This window comes from Thermobia domestica, chromosome 6 (genome assembly GCF_964235325.1).
Source record: "Thermobia domestica chromosome 6, izTheDome1.hap1.1, whole genome shotgun sequence".
NCBI classification, from domain to species: domain Eukaryota; kingdom Metazoa; phylum Arthropoda; class Insecta; order Zygentoma; family Lepismatidae; genus Thermobia; species Thermobia domestica.
In genome coordinates this window covers 38,124,401-38,144,861 of record NC_137459.1, presented here as the reverse complement: position 1 = coordinate 38,144,861, position 20,461 = coordinate 38,124,401, and the positions used below count along the sequence as shown (strand labels likewise).

The window sequence follows — 20,461 nt, the reverse complement described above, 5'->3', positions numbered from 1 at the left end:
AATAATTTGAGTGAAAGTTACTCACATGTCTTGTAATTTGTATAAATGCATTTTACATTTTTTTTAATGTACAAAGTAACAGCATCAGATTCCGTTATTTAGAGAAATAATTCAGTAACGTGACACTAGCTTGTGAATACGAATAATTATAACATCGCTTAGTTGGTAATTATATATATTCACTGGTAAAGTTCACATTAAATTACCCATCTTTTTCATGGCATGAGGATGCAATTTCGGAATTAATTCCAACGTAAAAGCCCAATGGTAGCTCGAGCCTCGGAATACCCATGTAAAAGAAGCCTATGCTTGGTATCCCTAATCAATCTCTCTCTGTACCAATTCCGTAATTGCCTTTCTACTATGGGGGAAAGAAAGGGACAATCATCTTCCGGACCAACAAGCTTAGTGGATCCGCCTAGGGAATAGCACGTGTTATCAGGAAGGATACTCCGACAAAACAATCTGCTTCGAGTTCCTCTGAGGCTATATGGTTAACACAGGACCTTTCGGCACATAAGATCCGGGTTTCACCCTCGGTGGGAGATAATGACTTTCACACCCCACGTTAAGCTGTAAATCCACATCTCATATAGTCTCAATGCTGAAAATGGGAGTCTAAACTAAAAGATCAACCACCTACTAGTGATGTTGAAACTACTAGAATATTCGTCATTCGAATAAGTTTTTTGCTGTTATTCAAATATCTACATATTCGTTTTCAATTATTTGTTATCCGAATAATTGTTCGAATGATTATATCCGAATAACGAATATTCGAAAAATTAATTATTCGGATATTCGAGTAGCGAATTACTAGAATTTTAAGAGCACTACCACTTATCTCAAAATAAAATTTCCACAGATAGTGTTGGCAATAAGTTCAACTGGATAAGGATGCAAAAGCTATCACAAACACCTACCATAATCTCCTTAATAAAAAATGAGTTATTTTATTTATTACCTTCATCAATTAAATGTATAATTAAAAGATGTCATATAAATTTAATATTATAATAATCATCTATCTATTAAAATGCTACAATAGCAACAAAAGCGCCTGACCTCCAACCTATAACTTTGGATTTCAAACCTTTCATTTACGGTTATTTGTGATTTCACGTTTAACAAAAACAAATATTTTAAAGTATGTGTACTTTAAAAATATATAATTAAATCGACCTTTTTCATAAAGTTTGTTTGTTTAAATTATTGTTCAGAGCCTTTGTATTTTAATAAGCCTTTTCCTAAAGCAACGCAAATGAATTGTGCTATCACCTTTGGAGTTCTTTTAAACTTTACGTTTGTGGACGTTTATATTTTTGTGACCAATCCTTTCGACAATGAGATCTCGGAAACTACAGGCTCTAGAAAGATGACGTTTTCACTGATCGAGTGCAAATTTTATGTAGATTGTCCAGTTCTAATTGAATATTAAAAATTGCCATTATTTCTTTATTACATTTTTATGGGTACACGGGAAGTGTTGAAATTAGAAAAAAAACTAAAGCATCATATCCTATGCGTTATATATTCCAACACAACAATTGCATATGAGGGTTGCATACCTTTCAGGCGTTTGTTCCATGGCCAAATGAGAACCAAAAACGAAGTATAACCATTTCTCCACTCTAAGTTTATTCTTTATTGTTTGGAGTGTTTTGCCCAATGAACATTATATATATATATATTTGCCCAATGAACTGACAATTAATTGTGTGTGTAATGTATTTTCTTATTACATACTGCATGCAAGAAAAAAGAAAACACTGATCATACATGAATTAGAAACTCCAGCCGGAACAGTGTTGGGCAAAATCAATTGAAATCAATTGCAATTGATCAATCAATTGAAAGTAATTGCTCTGAAAATCAATTGCAATTGATTTCAATTGCAATTGATTTCAATTTGTAATTGACAATTAATTTCAATTGCAATTGAATTCAATCATAAAATTTGCAATTAAATTTTCGTCAATTGTTAATTGTTAATTGGTCACCAGGCAATTGAAACTTTTAATTGTTAATTGTCAATTGCAAAGGGTGCAATTGAAACATTCAATTGTTAATTGCAATTGACAATTGAAACTTGTAATTGTTAATTGTAATTGTTAATTGCAATTGAAATCAGCAATTAAAACTGAAGATAAGAAGATGTGTGTATATTGTATTGTCCACTTGTTACTGTTTTACATATTTCAAATAAGGTACTTATAAGAAATGCTGGATACCTACCATCCCTTTCCCCCCCCTGGGAAGAAAGCCGTGAAACTAAGTATTTTTTAAATATATTATGTTTATGGTTCTATCCCCCTCGAAAGAACTCTATATGCCCGTCATGCATACAATAGGAATGAGTACGAGCGAGTTCGAGCGAGTTTTCTTTAAAACTCGACTCGACTCGACTCGAAGCAGACATCTTTGAGTTCGACTCGAGATCTCGGCTCGAAAAATTTCCCCCAACTCGACTCGGATTCGGATCGAGTTTAACATCGAGTCGAGCCAATTCGAGCTAAATCCTTTGTGTAGTTCCAAGTACTACTATCTTCAAGTATCCTACATAGACAATATAATTATCAATGATACTACTACTACTACTACTATAACTAATTATTATTATAACACCGTGTACCTGTATAAACATGGAATATAGGCGGTTTGTATTGGAAACTAAAAATTAGTTAACTGTCGATCTCGGTAGTCAAGAATTCTTCAGGAGGCAAGAACATCCGTCACGAGGTTCTTGGTTTGAGTTCAGGAGGAGCAAGTATTCGGGCTCGAGCCAAAAATTGTTAGAAGTTATGGGACTCCAGCCAAACATGTTTAAAACTGCTCGACCCGGGTTTAGGGTTGTCAACGACTCAAGCGGCTCGCTCACAGCTCATTCACTTATCGAGCCGAACCGAGAAGTGAGCCGAGCCAACAGCTCATCCAACCGAGCCAGCTCGAGCCGAAGGCTCACACGAGCCGAACCGAACCGAGCTGATTGCTTACCCCAACCGAGCCGGTTCGAGCCATTGGCTCAGTTAAGCTGACTCGAACCAGCTTATGGACTCGTTTCAACAGAGCTGGTTCGAGCCATTGGTTACAATCGAGCCGAGTCGATAACTCGTCTTTATCGAGCCGGTTCAAGCCATTGGCTCAATTGAGCCCAAACGATGGGTAATCCGAACCAAGCCAGCTCAAGCTGTACGCTCAGTTGAACCGAGCCGGGCCGGTTGACATCACTATTACGGTTGGGCTTTTACTTTGGCTAAAAAATTGGACCGTGCAGTTCTCAGCCTTGATGGTAAGAACTACAAAAAATGATATAGAATCTTTAGTTTTACGTCCCACGCTTATGCCGATCAGGCTAAAGGAGACGGTGATGATGGGAAATGAATGAAATGAAGAAAGTGGGAAGAAACAGGAGAACCCCGAGAAAGTCCACGAGCACGGTGTTTGTCCACCACAAAGTCCAAACTGCGCGAGCTGGGATCGAACCAGGGACCTCAAGCACCGGAGGTGAACGCTCTACCACTAACCCACCGCGCCCCCTGGTAAGAACTACAGTATATACTTATATTGGTGCTCACGGCGTCATTAACTTGTTCCACCACCAACGAATTTCGAGGTACTTTGTTTTGCATCTTTTGTGCGTGTTTTGTGTCGCTTTGTGTGCCTATTCCCACATTTTGTGCATCACCGGAAGTGGGTCAAAATGTGCCTACAAATATGGCGGAACAAATTATTGCTCTTCCGCCACCAATGAATTTCGAGGTCGTTTCCTTCACATCGTTTTGTGCCGTTTTGTGCGTCTACTTCCGTTTTGTGCGTCATGGGAAGTGGGTTAAAATGAGTCCTTAAGGTGGGACGAAAATGGCCAAGAGTTCCGCCACTATTGAATCTCGAGGTCGTTAATTTCACACCGCGTACCCTTTTGTGCGTCTATTTCGACGTTTTGTGCGTCACTGGAAAACGGTCAAAATGGACCTCAAAGGTGGGACGAAATTGACCCACTGCTCCGCCACTACCGAATTTCGAGGTCGTTAATTTCACACCGCGTACCCTTTTGTGCGCCTATTTCGACGTTTTGTGTGTCACTGGAAGACGGTCAAAATGGGCCTCGAAGGTGGGACGAAAATGACCCACTTCTCCGCCACTACCGAATTTCGAGGTCCTTTCTTTTGCATCGACTAGTGAATGTTTCGTGCCCCCATTTCCACGTTTTGTGCGTCACCAGAAGTGGGTCAAAATGGGCTTCCAAGATGGGATGAAAATGTCCCACTGCTCCGCCACTATCGAATTTCGAGGTCGTTAATTTCACATCGCGTACCCTTTTGTGCGCCTATTTCGACGTTTTGTGTGTCACTGGAAGACGGTCAAAATGGGCCTCGAAGGTGGGACGAAAATGACCCACTTCTCCGCCACTACCGAATTTCGAGGTCCTTTCTTTTGCATCGACTAGTGAATGTTTCGTGCCCCCATTTCCACGTTTTGTGCGTCACCAGAAGTGGGTCAAAATGGGCTTCCAAGATGGGATGAAAATGACCCACTGCTCCGCCACTATCGAATTTCGAGGTCGTTAATTTCACATCGCGTACGCTTTTGTGTGCGTATTTCGACGTTTTGTGAGTCACTGGAAGACGGTCAAAATGGGCCTCGAATGTGGGACGAAAATGATCCACTTCTCCGCCACTACCAAATTTCGTGGTCCTTCCTTTCGCATCGACTAGTGAATGTTTCGTGCCGTTTCGTGCCCTTATTTCCACGTTTTGCGCGTCACCAGAAGTGTGTCAAAATGGGCCTCCAAAGTGTGACCAAAATGACCCATTGTTTCGACACTATCGAATTTCTAGGTCGTTTCTTTCGCATCGTTTAGTGCCTATTTGTTAAAAAAGTTTTCTGTACCTACTTCCTCGTCTTGTGCGTCACCGGAAGTGAGTTAAACGGGCCTTTAAAGTGGGAGTTAAATGGCTCACTGTTCCGCCACTATCGAATTTCGGGGTTGGTTCTTTCGCATTGTTTAGTGTGTATTTTGTACCGTTCTGTTCGCCTACTTCCACGTTTTGAGCATCACCAGAAATGCGTCAAAATGGTCCATCAATGTGTGAGGAAATAGAGACAAGGTCACGCCACTATCGAATTTGGAGGTCGTTTCTTTCGCATAGTATAGTGCCTGCTTTGTACTGTTTTGTGCTCCTATTTCCACTTCAGTGCGACAACGAAAATGGGTCAAAATGGCCTACAAGTATAGCGGAATAACTTAATGCTGTTCCGTCACCATCGAATGTCGAGGTCGTTTCCTTCACAGTTTTAATGCATGATTTGTGTCGCTTTGTGCATCAGTGGGAGAGGGTCAAAATGGACCTTATAAATGGAATGAATATGTCTTTTTCTGCAATATTTGTAGGTCGTCTTTGACCCATTTTCGTTGGCCTACAAAACGTGAAAATATGCGCAGAAACGGTAAAAACATGCACTAAACAATGCGAAAAACAAACCTTGAAATTCGATACCGGTGGGAGAGTGGATCATTTTTCTTCCCACATTGAATGCCCATTTTGACCCACTACCATTGATTCACAAAACGTGGAAATAGGTTTACAAAACGGTAGAAAACACGCACAAGATGATGTGAACGAAACGACCTCGAAATCGTTCCTGACGGAACAGCATTAACTTGTTCCGCCATATTTGTAGGATAACATTGACCCATTTCCGGTGACGCAGAAAACGAGGAAATAGGCGCACAAAACGACACAAAAAAAATTCCATCTAATTAAGCTAAATTTCCATTTAAGTTTGTAAGCTTAATTATATGAAAAATTTTATACATTTTTTCTTTACGTTGATTTGGGACTTTTAAATTTTATTCAGTTTTCCACTGAAAAGTATCTATAATTCAACAAGGAAATAATTATTAATTATAATTATAATTATTATCTATATAATTGAATTCATTGTAATTTGTTCCATGACAACACTTTACCATTTCGTACTAGCTGTTATGCCCGTTCTTCGCACGGATCAGATAAAATATCAATGTAAACGAACTGAACAACTGGAGAACAATTAAGAAACATTTCTAAAATTGGATATATTTTGTGTAAATATATATCCAACAATGTACATGTGTTTTCATTGGGAAGGCCGATGGGGGCTGAATTTGAACGTATACACTATCGAGGGTGTCACTATACTTCTGAGCAACCCCAATAAATATGGATTCGACACAAATTCTACTACTTTCACATGTCCCGGTGAACCCCCCCCCCTCAGACCCCCTTGGTTCGTATTGCGAAAAAATCTTTTCTGGCCCCTCACCAACCCCCAACCAATACCGCGAAAACTATGAATGTGACACTAACATCTGCCATTTTCTACTACTTTTTACATATGCTGGTAAAAGTCCCTATAATCCTCTGGTTCCAATTTTGAAAAAAACAATGCCTCTGGCCCACAGCAAATGGGGGCTGTATTTGGAAGTCAACGCCTGTGGAAGTATCACCATTCATCTCAGCGACAGCGAAAACTATGGATTTGACACTAATATCGATCACTTTCCATTATTTTTACATGTCTCGCAATTCCCCACCCCCGGTGACTCCCGGCCCGCATACAATGGTGGCTAAATTTGAAAATCATCGCTAATGAAAGTATCACCATTGATCTCAGCCACCGCGAAAACTACGGATTTGACATCGGTCATTGTGGATTATTTTTACATGTCTCGTGATCCCCTTTATAATGCCCCCCTTTCTTAGCTGATGGGGGCTAAGTATGAAAGTAAACGCGGTCTTGAGTTTAACCATTGAGCTCAGCTATCCCGAAAACTATGGATTTGACATTAATATCGGTCATTTTCGATTATTTTTACATGTCTCGGAATTTCCCCCTCTGGTGACCCAAGGCCAGCATACAACGGTGGATGAATTTGAAAGTCATCGCTAATGGTAGTGTCGCCATTGATATCAGCAACCGCGAAAACTATGGATTTGACACTAATATCGGTTATTTTGGATTACTTTTACGTTTCGGTATTCCCCCCCCCCCCCGTTGACCCACGGCCCGCAGCCGAGTACGGTGAATTTGAAAGTTAATGCGATCGGAGTTTCACCATTGATCTCAGCGACCGCGAAAACTATGAAATCGACACTGATATCGTTCTACTTTTACATTCCCGGTAAACGCCCCCCTGAGACACCCTGGTTCGAATTTTGTTGAAAACGCTTTGCCTTGACGTGGGACCTGGACCAAGGTATCTTTGACCAAAATTTGGTAACTCTCGGTCGACGTTTCTGGTCCCCAGGCCGGTCCCGGTAAACGTCCCCTGGAGACCCCCTAGTAAGCAATTAAAAAAAAAACTCTTCGTCTTAGTCTGGGGCCTAGACCAAGCTACCCGTGACCAAATTTTGAAAAGTTTGGTCCACTCATCTCGTCCACAGGCCGCACAAAGATAGACAGACAGACACACGAACAAACTCTATTTTATTTATATTAGAAAGGTCAGATCCGCCGTTATTGTATTAGTGCGGTGCTTGAGCGATTGATCGTAGGAATTCAAATTCCGATGAGTGATAATTTTATAGGCTTGCTTTATTACAAGTTTAAACTCTTTAGTCAGTAGAGAAGAGGGCGTGAATCATGGGTCAGAGTTGATGACAATGGGTTTTGGTGGGTCTGTGGGTCACAGTGGGTAAGAGTGGTTTATGGTGGGTGGTGGGTCAGAGTGGGTCACGGTGGGTCGTGGGTCACGACGGGTGGTGAGTCAATTGGTCGTGGCTAACGTTTTCATTGTCCCACGCCCTCTCTGAACTACAGCGTTGAAAATTAATCAGTGAAAATCAATTGCAATTGATCAATCAATTGAAAGTAATTGCTGTGGAAATCAATTGCAATTGAATCAATTGCCAATTAATTTCAATTGCAATTGAATTACAGAATTCAATTGCAATTACTTTCCACTGCAATTACTTTCAATCGATTGATCAATTGCAATTGATTCTCTTTTTTTAATGGCCAACTGCAATTAACAATTAACCATTACTTATTTCAATTGTTAATTGCAATTAACAATTAAATTTACAGATTAATTGTTAATTGTTAATTCAATTGAAATTTGCCCAACACTGAGCCGGAAGTAGGCTCAAATCTTGCAAACGGTGCGAGATACTGGAAAAAATTTCTCCCGTATAGTACCTCTTGCCGATTTTTATCAAGAGGTATTTCACTTGTGTCTGTAAAGGGACATGTATAGATGTTGTAAGGAATGACAAGATGATTCATGCTCATATGTGAATGATGCGCTGTGTAGAGAGCGCAGGTTCAGCCAGTTATTAGAGAAAATGTTTTATTAACTGTATTAATGCTATGAGGGGCATGGTAGCACAGTGACATATTCCCCGCTTCTGGTACGAGGGGTGCCAATTTAAATCCACACTCATGTGAACAACATTGTCCATTAATCAATACACGTAAAATGCTGCCAGTTACAAATTCCAAAAGCCACCAGATTTGGTGGGAAAATCACTAAATTATAGCTACACTGTCTGAGTCTCAAAACTAGAACCCCGTACAATGTGCGAGTGCTTCCCATACGACCGACGTCTCAAGACGTCTAATTCTTATCATCTTTATGGTAAACGGTGAACTTCTAAATACAACACGGACAAACATTCAAATGATTTAAATAATTATATCTATATACTAAAATGATAAGTTTATATGTGTGTCTCCAAAGAAAATATTATATGTTTATCTACAATCCTTTCGAAAATGAAATCTCAAAAAACCACAAGTGCTAGAAACGGCCCATTTTCACTGATCCATTCCAAATTTTGTGGAAATTGTCCAATTATAATTGAGTATTTAAAAACCGTGGTCGTTATTTCTTTAGTACGTTTTTTAGAGGTACACTAGAAACAGTATTTTTTTAAAAAGGCATATCCTATGAGTTATACATTCCAACACCACGCAGTTGTATACAGGGGCTGTATATATCTCAGGCGTTTTGCGTCATGGCCAAATGATATATAAAAAAGTAAGATAATCATTTCTCCAGACTATAAGATGAATATATATTGTTTGGAATGTTTTTCCCAATAAACAACATATATTACTGACATTATAATTACTGTAATAATTATTTGTTTATTACATACTGCATGCAAGAAGAAAGAGAACACTGGTTGTATATGAATTAGAAACTCCAAACGGAAGTGGGCTCAATCTCGCAAACAGCGCAAGATATTGAAAGAATAATCGAAAAAAATCTCCCCTTTGTGATATCCCTTGCCGATTTTTATCAAGACGTCCTTCACTTGCGTCTGTAAAGGGACATGTACAGATGTTGTGAGGAATGACAAGGAGAATCATGCTCATGTGAATGATGAACTGTGTAGAGTGTGCAGGTTCAGCTACTACATAGGCTATATTAAAACCTACTTTATGTTTGCGGCTAATTCCTTTCTACAATGTAATTTCAGAACTCTCATGCTCTAACCAGAAGCGTGCCGTTTCCATTGGTCGATTCCAAATTTCACGTAGACTTGTCAGTTCTCATTAAAATTGTCAATAAAAAGTACAGTTATTTTTCTATTCAACGGTTTAGGTGTCGTTTTGAGCCTATAAAGATTAGCATTGTCACGAGGATGCTAAGGTTGATATCCTTGTGTTAGGCAAACAGCAAAAAGGCTACATATAGTTGGCTGACGGACATTGCAGGCTCATTTCTTTAATCTACATGGCAAAACCTATTGCACGCTGCTAGTGGCGCACCCACGGGGAAAAGTCCACCGGGTCCGGTCACCTCCCAAACGGGTAAGATAATCCCCATATTTTTGGTGCTAAGATATTATGTTTAAAAATGTAATATCAAATAAGTAGGTTTATTTTTACCACAGATAATTCAGATTATCAACGCCTGTTTCGAGAGTGAGACACATGCTTAAAATATTTTCTCGAGTTTTCGTATAGATAGCACTAGTGAGTATATAAGTAAAGTAGTAACGACCAGGGGAAAAAATATTCTGGATATTTTAATTGTTTCAGTATTTCTGAAACTCTGTTCACGAAGTCAAATTGTAACAGTTTCCTAGAATAATACTACGGTATCTGAGAAAGATAAAGATACTTTCATTCTAACGCCATCTGTAGTATAATTCTATTAAATATTTGCAGCATACATACCATTGTCCAAACTGCCATTATTCATCTAAGTTACTTCTGGTTTTAGGCCCAAAAATTATTTGTAATGAGCAAATGAAGACAGAACTTCTAACGAAAATCGAATCAGGCATTACTAATATAATAGCTAATCGCACTAACCACTCAAATTACTCAAAGACTCCTTAATTAATGTCAAATTATAAGAAAGAGAGAAAAAAGTTTCATTACCGGAATTGAAAAAAAAATTAAGTCCTAGCTGAAAAGATAATAACCCCTACCCATTCACGACATACGACTGTTAACATGCCTTTTCCGTAAGAGTAACTTGCTCCACAAACGCAAGCACGGGAGAGTTTTCACTGGTGATTCACGAGTTGTTTATTTGACATAAAAAGGAATGTTTCAGGATACACGATTTGTCATTCTTTGTCACAAAAGAAAACGTTTTTATTAAGCCAACTACGAACGATAACCTGAAAATGACGAAACAAATTTCAATGCGGCCAGGATGAGCTTTTACCCGCAGAATAAAACTGATGAAGCTGCTGGCAGTTTTTTTTTTTTTTTTTTTTTTTTTTAGCGGTTGTAATTAAGTGATTTCAGGTTCAATTTCTATGCCGAAAAGTCTATGCCATGAAAACTTTTGTTTGAGAATTTTCACTCCGATCTCCATCCCACAATTTTCTACTTTTTTAATTTTTTTTTACGGCAATGGCAGAAAATATTTACAAAATACTAATAAAAACAGTCAAGAAAACTGTTTACTCAAGAGCGTTCATATAATAAAGAAATCATTAGTGACCGAAAAGTATAACGTCATGACATACGCAAAGCCTTTGCGCTGTAAAAAAGAAAAGGATTTCGCTGGAAACATGTACTAACTAACTAACTCACTCTGTGGCCTATGGAACCCGGAGGTTCAGTGCCGCGTTCACAAAAGCTCTCCACTGACTTCTATCCTTAGCTAATTGGATCCAGTTTCTACTTTGTATTCCTATCTCTGCGAGATCCATCTTAATATTATCCTCCCATTTGCGCCTAGGTCTTCCTAATGGTCGTTTTCCTATGGGTCTACCAGTCAAGACTTTGAAAGCGTTTCTACTTTCTTTCATTCTAGCTACATGACCTGCCCACCTAAGCCTCCTAGACTTGACGACCCTAACAATGTTGGGTAAACCGTATAAACTATGTAGTTCCTCGTTATGAAGCTTGCGCCATTCCCCATTCTCGTTCCTCTTGGGTCCGAATATTCTTCTCAGGATCCTGTTCTCAAATACTTTCAGTCTATGTTCTTCCCTCAGAGTAAGCGACCATGTTTCGCAACCATACAGAACAACAGGCATGATTATGGTTTTATATATTTTAAGCTTCAAATTCCTCGACAGAATTCGCGACGACAAGAGATTTTGAACCGAATAGTAACACGAATTCCCTGCTTTTAGTCGACATTTAATTTCTTCGTGAATATGATTTTCGTATGTTAATATTGATCCTAAATATTTGAAAGTATCCACTTTATCAAAAGTATTATTTAATATTTTAACGCATCCACAATTTGCCGTATTACGGTCCCGACGCACTTCCATGTATTTAGTTTTCTCTGCATTTACTTGTAAACCCATGTCCCTGCAAGCGTTTAATAATATCTCTGCATTTATTTCTACTGTTCTCCTATCATCCCCTATTAAATTTACATCATCAGCATATGCCATAACCTGGTGAATACCGTTCAACTCTAGGCCCTGGTTGCTATCTTTGATTTTCCTTATGGCGTATTCCAGCACAAAGTTAAATAATAATGGCGACAACGCATCTCCTTGTTTCAGGCCATTTTCGACGTGGAAGCTCGTGGACAAAAATTTTCCTACCCGGACTTTACTTTGGGATTCATTTAAACATATCTTAATTAATCTAATTAGCTTTCTCGGTATTCCAAGCTCTGTAAGAACGTTGTATAATGTTTCTCTCCTAACCGAGTCGTAAGCCTTTCTAAAATCAATAAATAGTTGATGTACCGGGGTATTGTATTCCCACTTCTTTTCGAGTATTTGGCGAATGGTAAATATTTGGTCGATAGTTGATCGATTTCGTCTAAATCCGCATTGATAATCTCCAATAATTTCATCTGCGTATGGGGTCAATCTTGCTAACAGAATATTTGAAAGGATTTTATAGGATGTTGACAGAAGAGAAATGCCTCGATAATTATTACAGTCAGTTTTGTCGCCTTTCTTGTGAATTGGAACAATGATTGACTCTTTCCACTCTTGTGGCAATTCTTCCTTGTTCCAGATAAGGAGAATGAGTTTGTGTATCTTGTTCCACAATTTTTCGCCTCCAGCTAAAATTAACTCAGCCGGAATTTCATCTACACCCGGAGATTTGTGTTTCTTTAATTTCTTTATAGCGGCTTCCACTTCTATTTGATTGGGTTCTGGAATATACGGTTCTGCGGTGTGTATCTCCTTTTCTCCACGCACATTAGTTTTTGGCTGCGTGTTCAGCAAATCGTCAAAGAAACCTTTCCATCTATTTAAGAGGCTATCCGTATCAGTGAGAACTGTTCCGTCAGATTTCTTTAATATATAAGCACGAGGTTGATAGCCTTTCTTAAATTCGCTGATCCCCTTATACATGTCTCGAATATTTTTATTTTTACTATTATCTTCAAGTTCCTTAATTTTAGCTTTCAAAAAATCCCGTTTCTTTGTTCTAAAAGTTTTGGAAGTTTCCCGCCTGATATCTGCGAAATTTTGTATGATTTTCTCAATTTACTATTTCTGTCATTACCTTCCTGATATTTACGAACATTAAAAAAAAAAAAAAAAAATAGTAGGATGAATAGTAAAAAGGTGTTGGTGAAACCCTTTCGCTAAAGGAGATGAATGATAACTGACAAACGACCGATGATGTAAGAATTTCCTAGAATAAAGGAAGTTGGAGAAAACTGGAAAATCCCATTAGAAAGGAGCACGATGTTATTCACAACAAGCTCAATAGCCTGAGATCGAACCAGGGAACCTCTGCCCCAGAGATGGGCTCTCAACTTCAAACGAGCTCTCCATAACTGCGATGCCAAGAATCCTGATTAAAATTCTTCTAGATTATCTTAGTATTACTACGCTACAACCCCAACAACTGCTCAGATTAAGACCAGAACAGCTACTTTATCTAGCACCTCCGAATCAAGGACTAAGGTTGTCTCGTCTCGTAAATGCGACGAAAAAATGAGGTGTCTCTTCTCGGAAAGTGTATCTGTATTAGGAGAGCTTTGTCTGGTCTTACATCCAGTCATGAAAATTTTATCCCGTCTCGTCTCGTGGACAATCCTCGAGCAATACGCAGCAACCGATTATTCTCTGACAGGCTAAAGTTTCACTTAACTGAATCCAGAAATTTACATTAACTGTATTACACGGAACAATCAATACAAGAAATTCTTCTCATGGGTTTGTTTCAGGAACGTCATTCAGCGACGGTAGGTGAAAGTGGAGAATACTGCGCCCCCTAGTGACAAAGACAACTTTTGTTTCTTGGGGAGAAGAAACCGGAGGGGGGCAGAACATTTTGAGGGAAGCTATATTTAGGTATTTTGTATACCGAAGAAGACAGTTTTACATTTCTTTACCTGCATGACAATATGTCCGGTGGGAGACAGACGAAGCCACCAGAGGATGTTCCTTTCCCCCTCTGGAGTCGTCACTGTACCCCTTCCCCCAGTTATACCTGAAATGACACCTGGTCATTTCAACTTTTAAGAAGATATCCAGAACACAACGCACCTTTTCGGCAAAAGTGACAAAAATAAAAAAAAAACAATAAAAAAAACGGGACAGGACGTTTGGGCGCCACCATTTAGGCGCGGACGTTTCGGCGCCAGACGTTTGGGAGCGAGGTACATAGTAAAAATCACAATTTACCACATATAAAGTAAGCTAGGCACTGAAAACTAAGCGCGAATCAAGATATATACATTTCCTACATATCACCTCATTTATCTGTATATTTTATCATTTTATCATTTATTTCACCTCATTTATCTGTATATTTTCTATCTCTATCTTATTCATCTATCTATTTATTCATCCAAATTAAATAGTTTAATGCGCTTTTGGCATTTGTTGCCTAACTTCATCATGAATTGATTTTTCGCTTGTTCACGATTCTTATACTTCTGATCTAATGTTGATCTAATTTTTGTATTATATAAGAAAGCTAGGAAATGAAGGAATCAGACGAACTGTTAAAAATTTTCTTAATGTTAATTAAAACATATTGATTTAATTTTTGTATTTTTTTTTTTAAAGTTAATAATTACATACTTATGTATATTAAAATTTGTTTTCTTTCGTATTACGTTTGCCAAACTCTTTCTTAAGTCCAATACAGAACTACCAATAAAAGATTTCCGCGCACTCGAGTTGTGAGAAGTGGCCCCGCGTAGCGTAGTCGCTAACGCTCTCGCCTTCGGTGCGAGTGGTCCCGGGTTCGATTTTGGTGGGGGCACTCGGTCGGAAAAGTGTAATACGCTCTTTCAGGTTTGAATGAGACAAACGGCGAGGTTGTACCTAATTTATAGGTCCAGGTCGCTTCCTACCTTCCCTTTCCCCGGATAGTGTGCTCCCTCAAACGTGACGGGCTAAATGGCCTTAGATGCTGAGAGCCCAGAAATCTAAAAATCCTAACCGAGTTGAGGGAAAGATGTTAATACAGGGTGTCTAAGACATTGAGAGACTACAGTATGCCGTATTTCTAGTATCACTTTTTTTTTATTAACATTCCAATATAAAAATCAAAGCTTAACACACTTTTTTCCCGCCCCATTGTAAGCATTTAATTTCCACTATAGAAAGTGGCGAAAGGAAAAAAAGGACGATTTCAAAGTGAAAAATAATAGTTAAGTGTACATATTGGTCATTTAGCAACTAGAAATGTGTTTGACATTCACACTTATTGCATAACTACAGTAGAAGGCCTGCTTTAAGTTTTTTAATGGAATAGGCTCACTATGTATGTAATGTAATCAATCGTATCTAGTCTGGTCTACTTACCTTTCTTTGGCTTGAAAAGTTATCAAATAAGAAGCATATGTAACTTTGGTTGAAACTTAAATTTACAAAATTTAATTGTTAATTTAGTGTTTAGAATTTTGAAATTCCAGTATTTCTAGTATGTAAAACAAAATCCAGTATAATTCAAGGACTTCCACTACAGCAGACACCTTGTGATATCTTGATTCGAACTTAGTACTCAGAGCCTAACATAATGACTTTTTAATTTAACTCGCGCCCAAACGTCACGTACCGAGAAAAAAACGTAAGGTCCAAGCTCATATCCTCACCAGAAAAGTGACATAATGCGAAATTTGTCATTTTTGTTTTAATACACTAATTTTGGGGTAATTTTAAAGCTATATTTATAATACTTGCGCATAAAAGAAGAAACCATTGTGATTATAAAATAACTTTAAAACAAGTTACGAGTTATGTCATTTTTCTCGGGAGGGATACGAGCTTGGACATTGAGGCTTTTTACTTGTGTCACTTTTGTCGAAAATGTTCGACATATAAAGAAACAAATTACACCTGGTAAGTTCGGAATGTGAAATACCAAAACGAGTACATTTAAAATAAACAGGATAGCTTGACTTCTGTAGTTTGGTGGGAAAGCTTCTACTATACCTACTACACGTCTTATTTAGTAAGTCTCAATGTAATAATTTAGGGAGCAAAAAAAGTAGAGTCTCGAGATGAAAATGAAATCTTTGAGTGTCCTTTAGGCTACGGGAGGCGGATGATCAAGGCAAATAAATGACGATTAAATAGCTGATGGAATGGGAATGTGGGAGGAAACGGAAGTACCCGAGAAAACCCACGCACACGATGTTGTCCATCCCAAACTTTTACGTCTCAAAAATCCCTGGTTTATGTATATTTGTTCCAGTGATCTAGAAAATTGATATCACTAAAGAAAAATAAATTATTTGCTTTATTTATGCTTATTTCAATTTTTTTTGCTAAGACTTAAATTTCTACCATAATGCCCTGATTTCTGTCCACAGTTCTATTCTTCGAAACTCGGCAACAAGCACCTGACAGATTACTGGTATGGTACTTTAATGAAGAAAATCATAAAAATAAAACTGTTATAAAATAAATGGCTGGCACTTAAAACACCTCCATCTCCGGTATTATAAAGTATATCTAGCCCTAAAATCTTTTATTAATATAACTCTCAGTTTCCCTGCGAAGTATTTAGTCAATTTTTGGCTATTCGACCCCTAACACAATTGGTTAAATCTGCGGCTAAACCATGTCTGCATGCTGATATTTCAATGGGTGTATTGAAGCCGCCTATTATTATTATTTTCGACTTCACGCCACATTTACTTAACAGCAGCAGGCCATTTAAATATTACACCGCCAACAAATGTATTTCAAAATATATTTAAAATCTTGTTTTAATGTTGTTTATAGTTGAATATTACATTATCCGTACATGGCAAGAATATATCGAATATCAAATCCTATATATTTAGAAAGAAGAGTCTGAATTGACAACAACAACAACGAAACAAAATTCTTGCAAAGACGAACAGGAAACTCAGCGATGAACCTCATCCACTCAAAACACAGCAATGCCAAGGCCAATAGTGTTGCTTCATCAATGACGCCATTTCTAGATGTCGCTAGCGAGCAAGAAAGAATGCTTTTTTTGTACACCAACAACAGGGGAGTTGCCCCTGTAACAACACCAGTTCACAACAAATACTTCGACAGCATTAAAAGAGGTCATAAAACACTCAATACACCGTCGTACAATATAACACGAAATGTATACAAACGTTCACCGAACCAAAACGTATTACATTTTGTGCAATGTAACGCAAAGTCAAGTAGTAAAACCGAAGTCGTTAACATTTTCACATACAATCACATATAGGTTTTTTTTTCTTGTTTGTTTTTTCAGTCTCACATGCATACATCAACACTGAAAAGAAATTACTACTACTACAATCGACACAAAAGCTAACCAACAAAAAGCGTTAGCGCCTTTCAAATCCCTCCCCCATTGTGGTGAGTATATTCTATGGACGCGTGAAAAGTAAAAGACTTACCGGAAGGCGATGAGTCGTCCTTATCTCTATAGAATTCTTTCAAAGCATCTCGTTTCGCATTCTGTAGGTTATCAGCCGTTTCCCAAGCAATATCCAAACTATCATCATGGCTCTCATCAGTCACACTGCACATCGTAAGTGAAAACACAAAACGTCTGAACACTCATTTACAAGAACACCAACTTCTTGTGCACTCCATTCACAGACATTGCAGCACAACACACCACCACTACCACTTTCTTAGTTCCGTTCCCGCTCCGCACCCCCACGCTATCTTCCACCAACTGAGAAACAGTAGGCAGGCCGTAGCCGTACGTTGCCTGTTGGCTAATTTTCTTACATGGCCGCGGTACGAGCAGATGGGAACCAGATGCCCATCCTCGTTGTTAGCTGACGCGCAAGTGTCTGCCAGCGTGCATGTGTTCACACTGAGTGGAAAGCAGGTCAACCTTCAGGTAATCGTCCTCATTCAATGACACTCGCTTATTTATGTGATTTTACAACACTTGCAGTAACTCTTACTATTCAACATTCACTCACTGATGCTTGTCTGAAATTGGGATAACCGCGGTTCCTTCCACAATCAGCAACTTACTGGAAGAAATAGGGAAGGGCTTCACACCTACGCACCAATGCAACCCTCAGAGAGAATGCTGATGAATCATCGAAAAAATATTTGCTATGCACAGTTTATATTCAAATATGACAACTGCAGCGATTTGCAACAGGAAATTCTTGGTTTATCATTTGCCTGGCAGCAGCCCTGGAGGGCACAAACTTGGTGCTGTACAATTTCATTCGAGCAATGTTCGATTTTCAGAGGGGTTGGTATTTTCATTCCTCAATTGTTCTTTCTCTTTCTCTCTCTCTCTCTCCCTCTCTTCCCACACTGCCCAAACAATATTTTTTTTCTGAAAGTAGTACAAATCATCTCTGGACATCTGAAAAATTGGACACAATTTAAATAACCATCAATATTTCTAAAGAGCGCGTCCCAAAGACAGTTGATCAAGGTATTTTACATTGGAAGTATTCTCGTCTCGACTCGATTATCGAAAAGCTTTCTTCGTTCAAGTTTGTAAATTTATGTATAAAATTTACGCCCTGATTTTTTTCTTAATTTCATCTGAATGTCATGAAAATCCTTCCGCGTCTCGAGAGATCCACGAGAGATGCAGTATAACTGCATTTAAACCAAGTTTATTATTGAAGTCGTATTGAGTTGTGTATCTTTAAACGTTGATAAATGCTCTTCATTGTATTAGCACAATCACTATCAAATTATACTTTTTACAGCATAAATCGTGTCTCAAATGTAAGACTTGGGTGAACTAGTATTTAGTGTTGCCCCTAAAACTCGTGAAAAATTATCGTCTCTGTTATGGTATCGAAAACGAGACGAGATCTATCATGTTTCTAGTCTTGTCTCAAATTAAAAAAGTGTTTTTTTTTTTGTCTCAAAGACAAGAGTGCTCACTGAGCTGAGAGAGCACGAGCCTCTTTGAGTACGCTGAGCCTGAATCCTAGCGAGCCTCAACTACAAAATGGTCATCCCTACTATACATTAGAAAATTATGCAGTAATTGTATTATTATTATTAATAATAATAATAATAATAATACAGCTCCTGGTGGCTATATGGTTAACGTGCGTGTCTTCGACGCACGAGACCCGGCTTCGATTCCCATAGGGAGCTCAGGTAGTTCGGATCCGATGTTAAGTTGTGTGTCCAAGTCTCATATAGGCTTGCTGCTGAAAAGAACGCTAAACTTTAATTCATCATCATTATCATATTATTATTATTAATATTTTGCAATATTTTGGAAAAATCAAGAGTACTCTGTGTAAGGCGAAAATAAGAAACTTTTCAGAAGAAATGTAATATGTGGGACAAAGTTTGTCAAGGCATTCAGTGTTGACCTGGTACAACAAAGAAAAACAATACAATGATCAGATTCGATCCTGGTACCTCCTATCGGTAAATAACGTACCACTAAAACGGCTTTCTGAAGTTTGTATTTTGCAATTTAACATAATAATTCTTCACAAACAACTTCAACGTCATCCAATTTCAGTGGTAATCAAAGGAATAGTAACTGATGGTTTTACTTTCATTGGAAAGAAAATGAAATGAAATATAAGTTTTACATCCCACGGTTATGCCGGCTACACTAAAGGAAACGGTAATGACAAGAAATGAATGAAATGATGGAATGAAGGGAGTGGGAGGAAACTGGAGAACCCAAAGAAAACAAATTACTCGCTTGTCGCATACGTGCTATTCTGATAGCTTAATTTTCCAGCTATTCTTGTAAAAATAGCATTGGGTAACAATGGAGAGAAATTGTTCAGGGGCCAAATATGGAAACTACGATCCCAATGTTCGCCTAGTTGCTCAGAAAGAAAATAACCACAAGATCAGCTACAAAAATTGGAACTACAGTCCGACTCAAACATCCTGACGTTTTAAGGCGTGTCCTTTTTACAATATCCAATGCAAGTTAGGCGACGTTGTCTAATGCCTTTGTTCCTGGATTATAAGAAAGCAATTTCAACGGTATGTCCTTGTGATATATGTCACTATAGCGTTAATTAATTTGTAAGAACGACTTTGTTTCTCAATATCTTAATTTCTCGCGTTAATGTCTCACGTTATGCCTGTATGTGACAGGAAGCGAAATCCGACAACGTGGCACCTGCACGCCATTGGCTTTCGACAGACGTCAAGAGGTTTAGCCGGACTTTAGAAACTGTTGATTGCATACACTTTGGAAGCAAGCGAACCTCCCACGTTTACGCCCGTTAGGCTAAGGGAGATGGATGATGGTGGAAGAATTGGTGGAATAAGAATATGACAGGAAATGGGAGTACCAAAAAAAAAACTGGGACATTAAGTTATCCACCACGAACTTATTTGGCCGGGGATTGAACCAGGAACCCCACGCGCCAGAGGTAACCACTCTACCACTGAGCCACGGTGCCCCCAAAATTGAGGTGAGGTGAGGTGATTTTAGTTTAGCGTCCCGTTCAGCAGCGAGGCTATATGAGACGTGGACCTACTGATTAACGTGGAATCCGAACCACATAAGCTCCCGCCGGGAACTGAACCCGGGTCTCCCACGCCAAAGGCGCGTACGCTAACCGCTTAGCCACGAGGGAGCTTACCCCCCCCCCCAAAATTGAATCGAACGAGTG

At 38.6% G+C, this 20,461-nt stretch overlaps 1 protein-coding gene across 13 annotated transcripts in view; it reads right to left on the bottom strand.

Annotated features, from left to right (window-relative positions):
- Magi (membrane associated guanylate kinase, WW and PDZ domain containing protein magi) overlaps positions 1-20,461 on the bottom strand; it is a 265,392-nt gene that overhangs the window by 125,856 nt on the left and 119,075 nt on the right. The window contains exon 1 of one of the 13 annotated variants that reach the window (XM_081761532.1): positions 17,267-17,855. The exons of the other annotated variants lie outside the window; for them this stretch is intronic. Within the exon in view, the coding sequence (XP_081617658.1) occupies positions 17,267-17,399 (133 nt within the window). The 5' untranslated portion in view covers positions 17,400-17,855. Of the gene's footprint in view, positions 1-17,266; positions 17,856-20,461 lie in introns of those variants that run through there. 13 annotated transcript variants of the gene reach the window in all.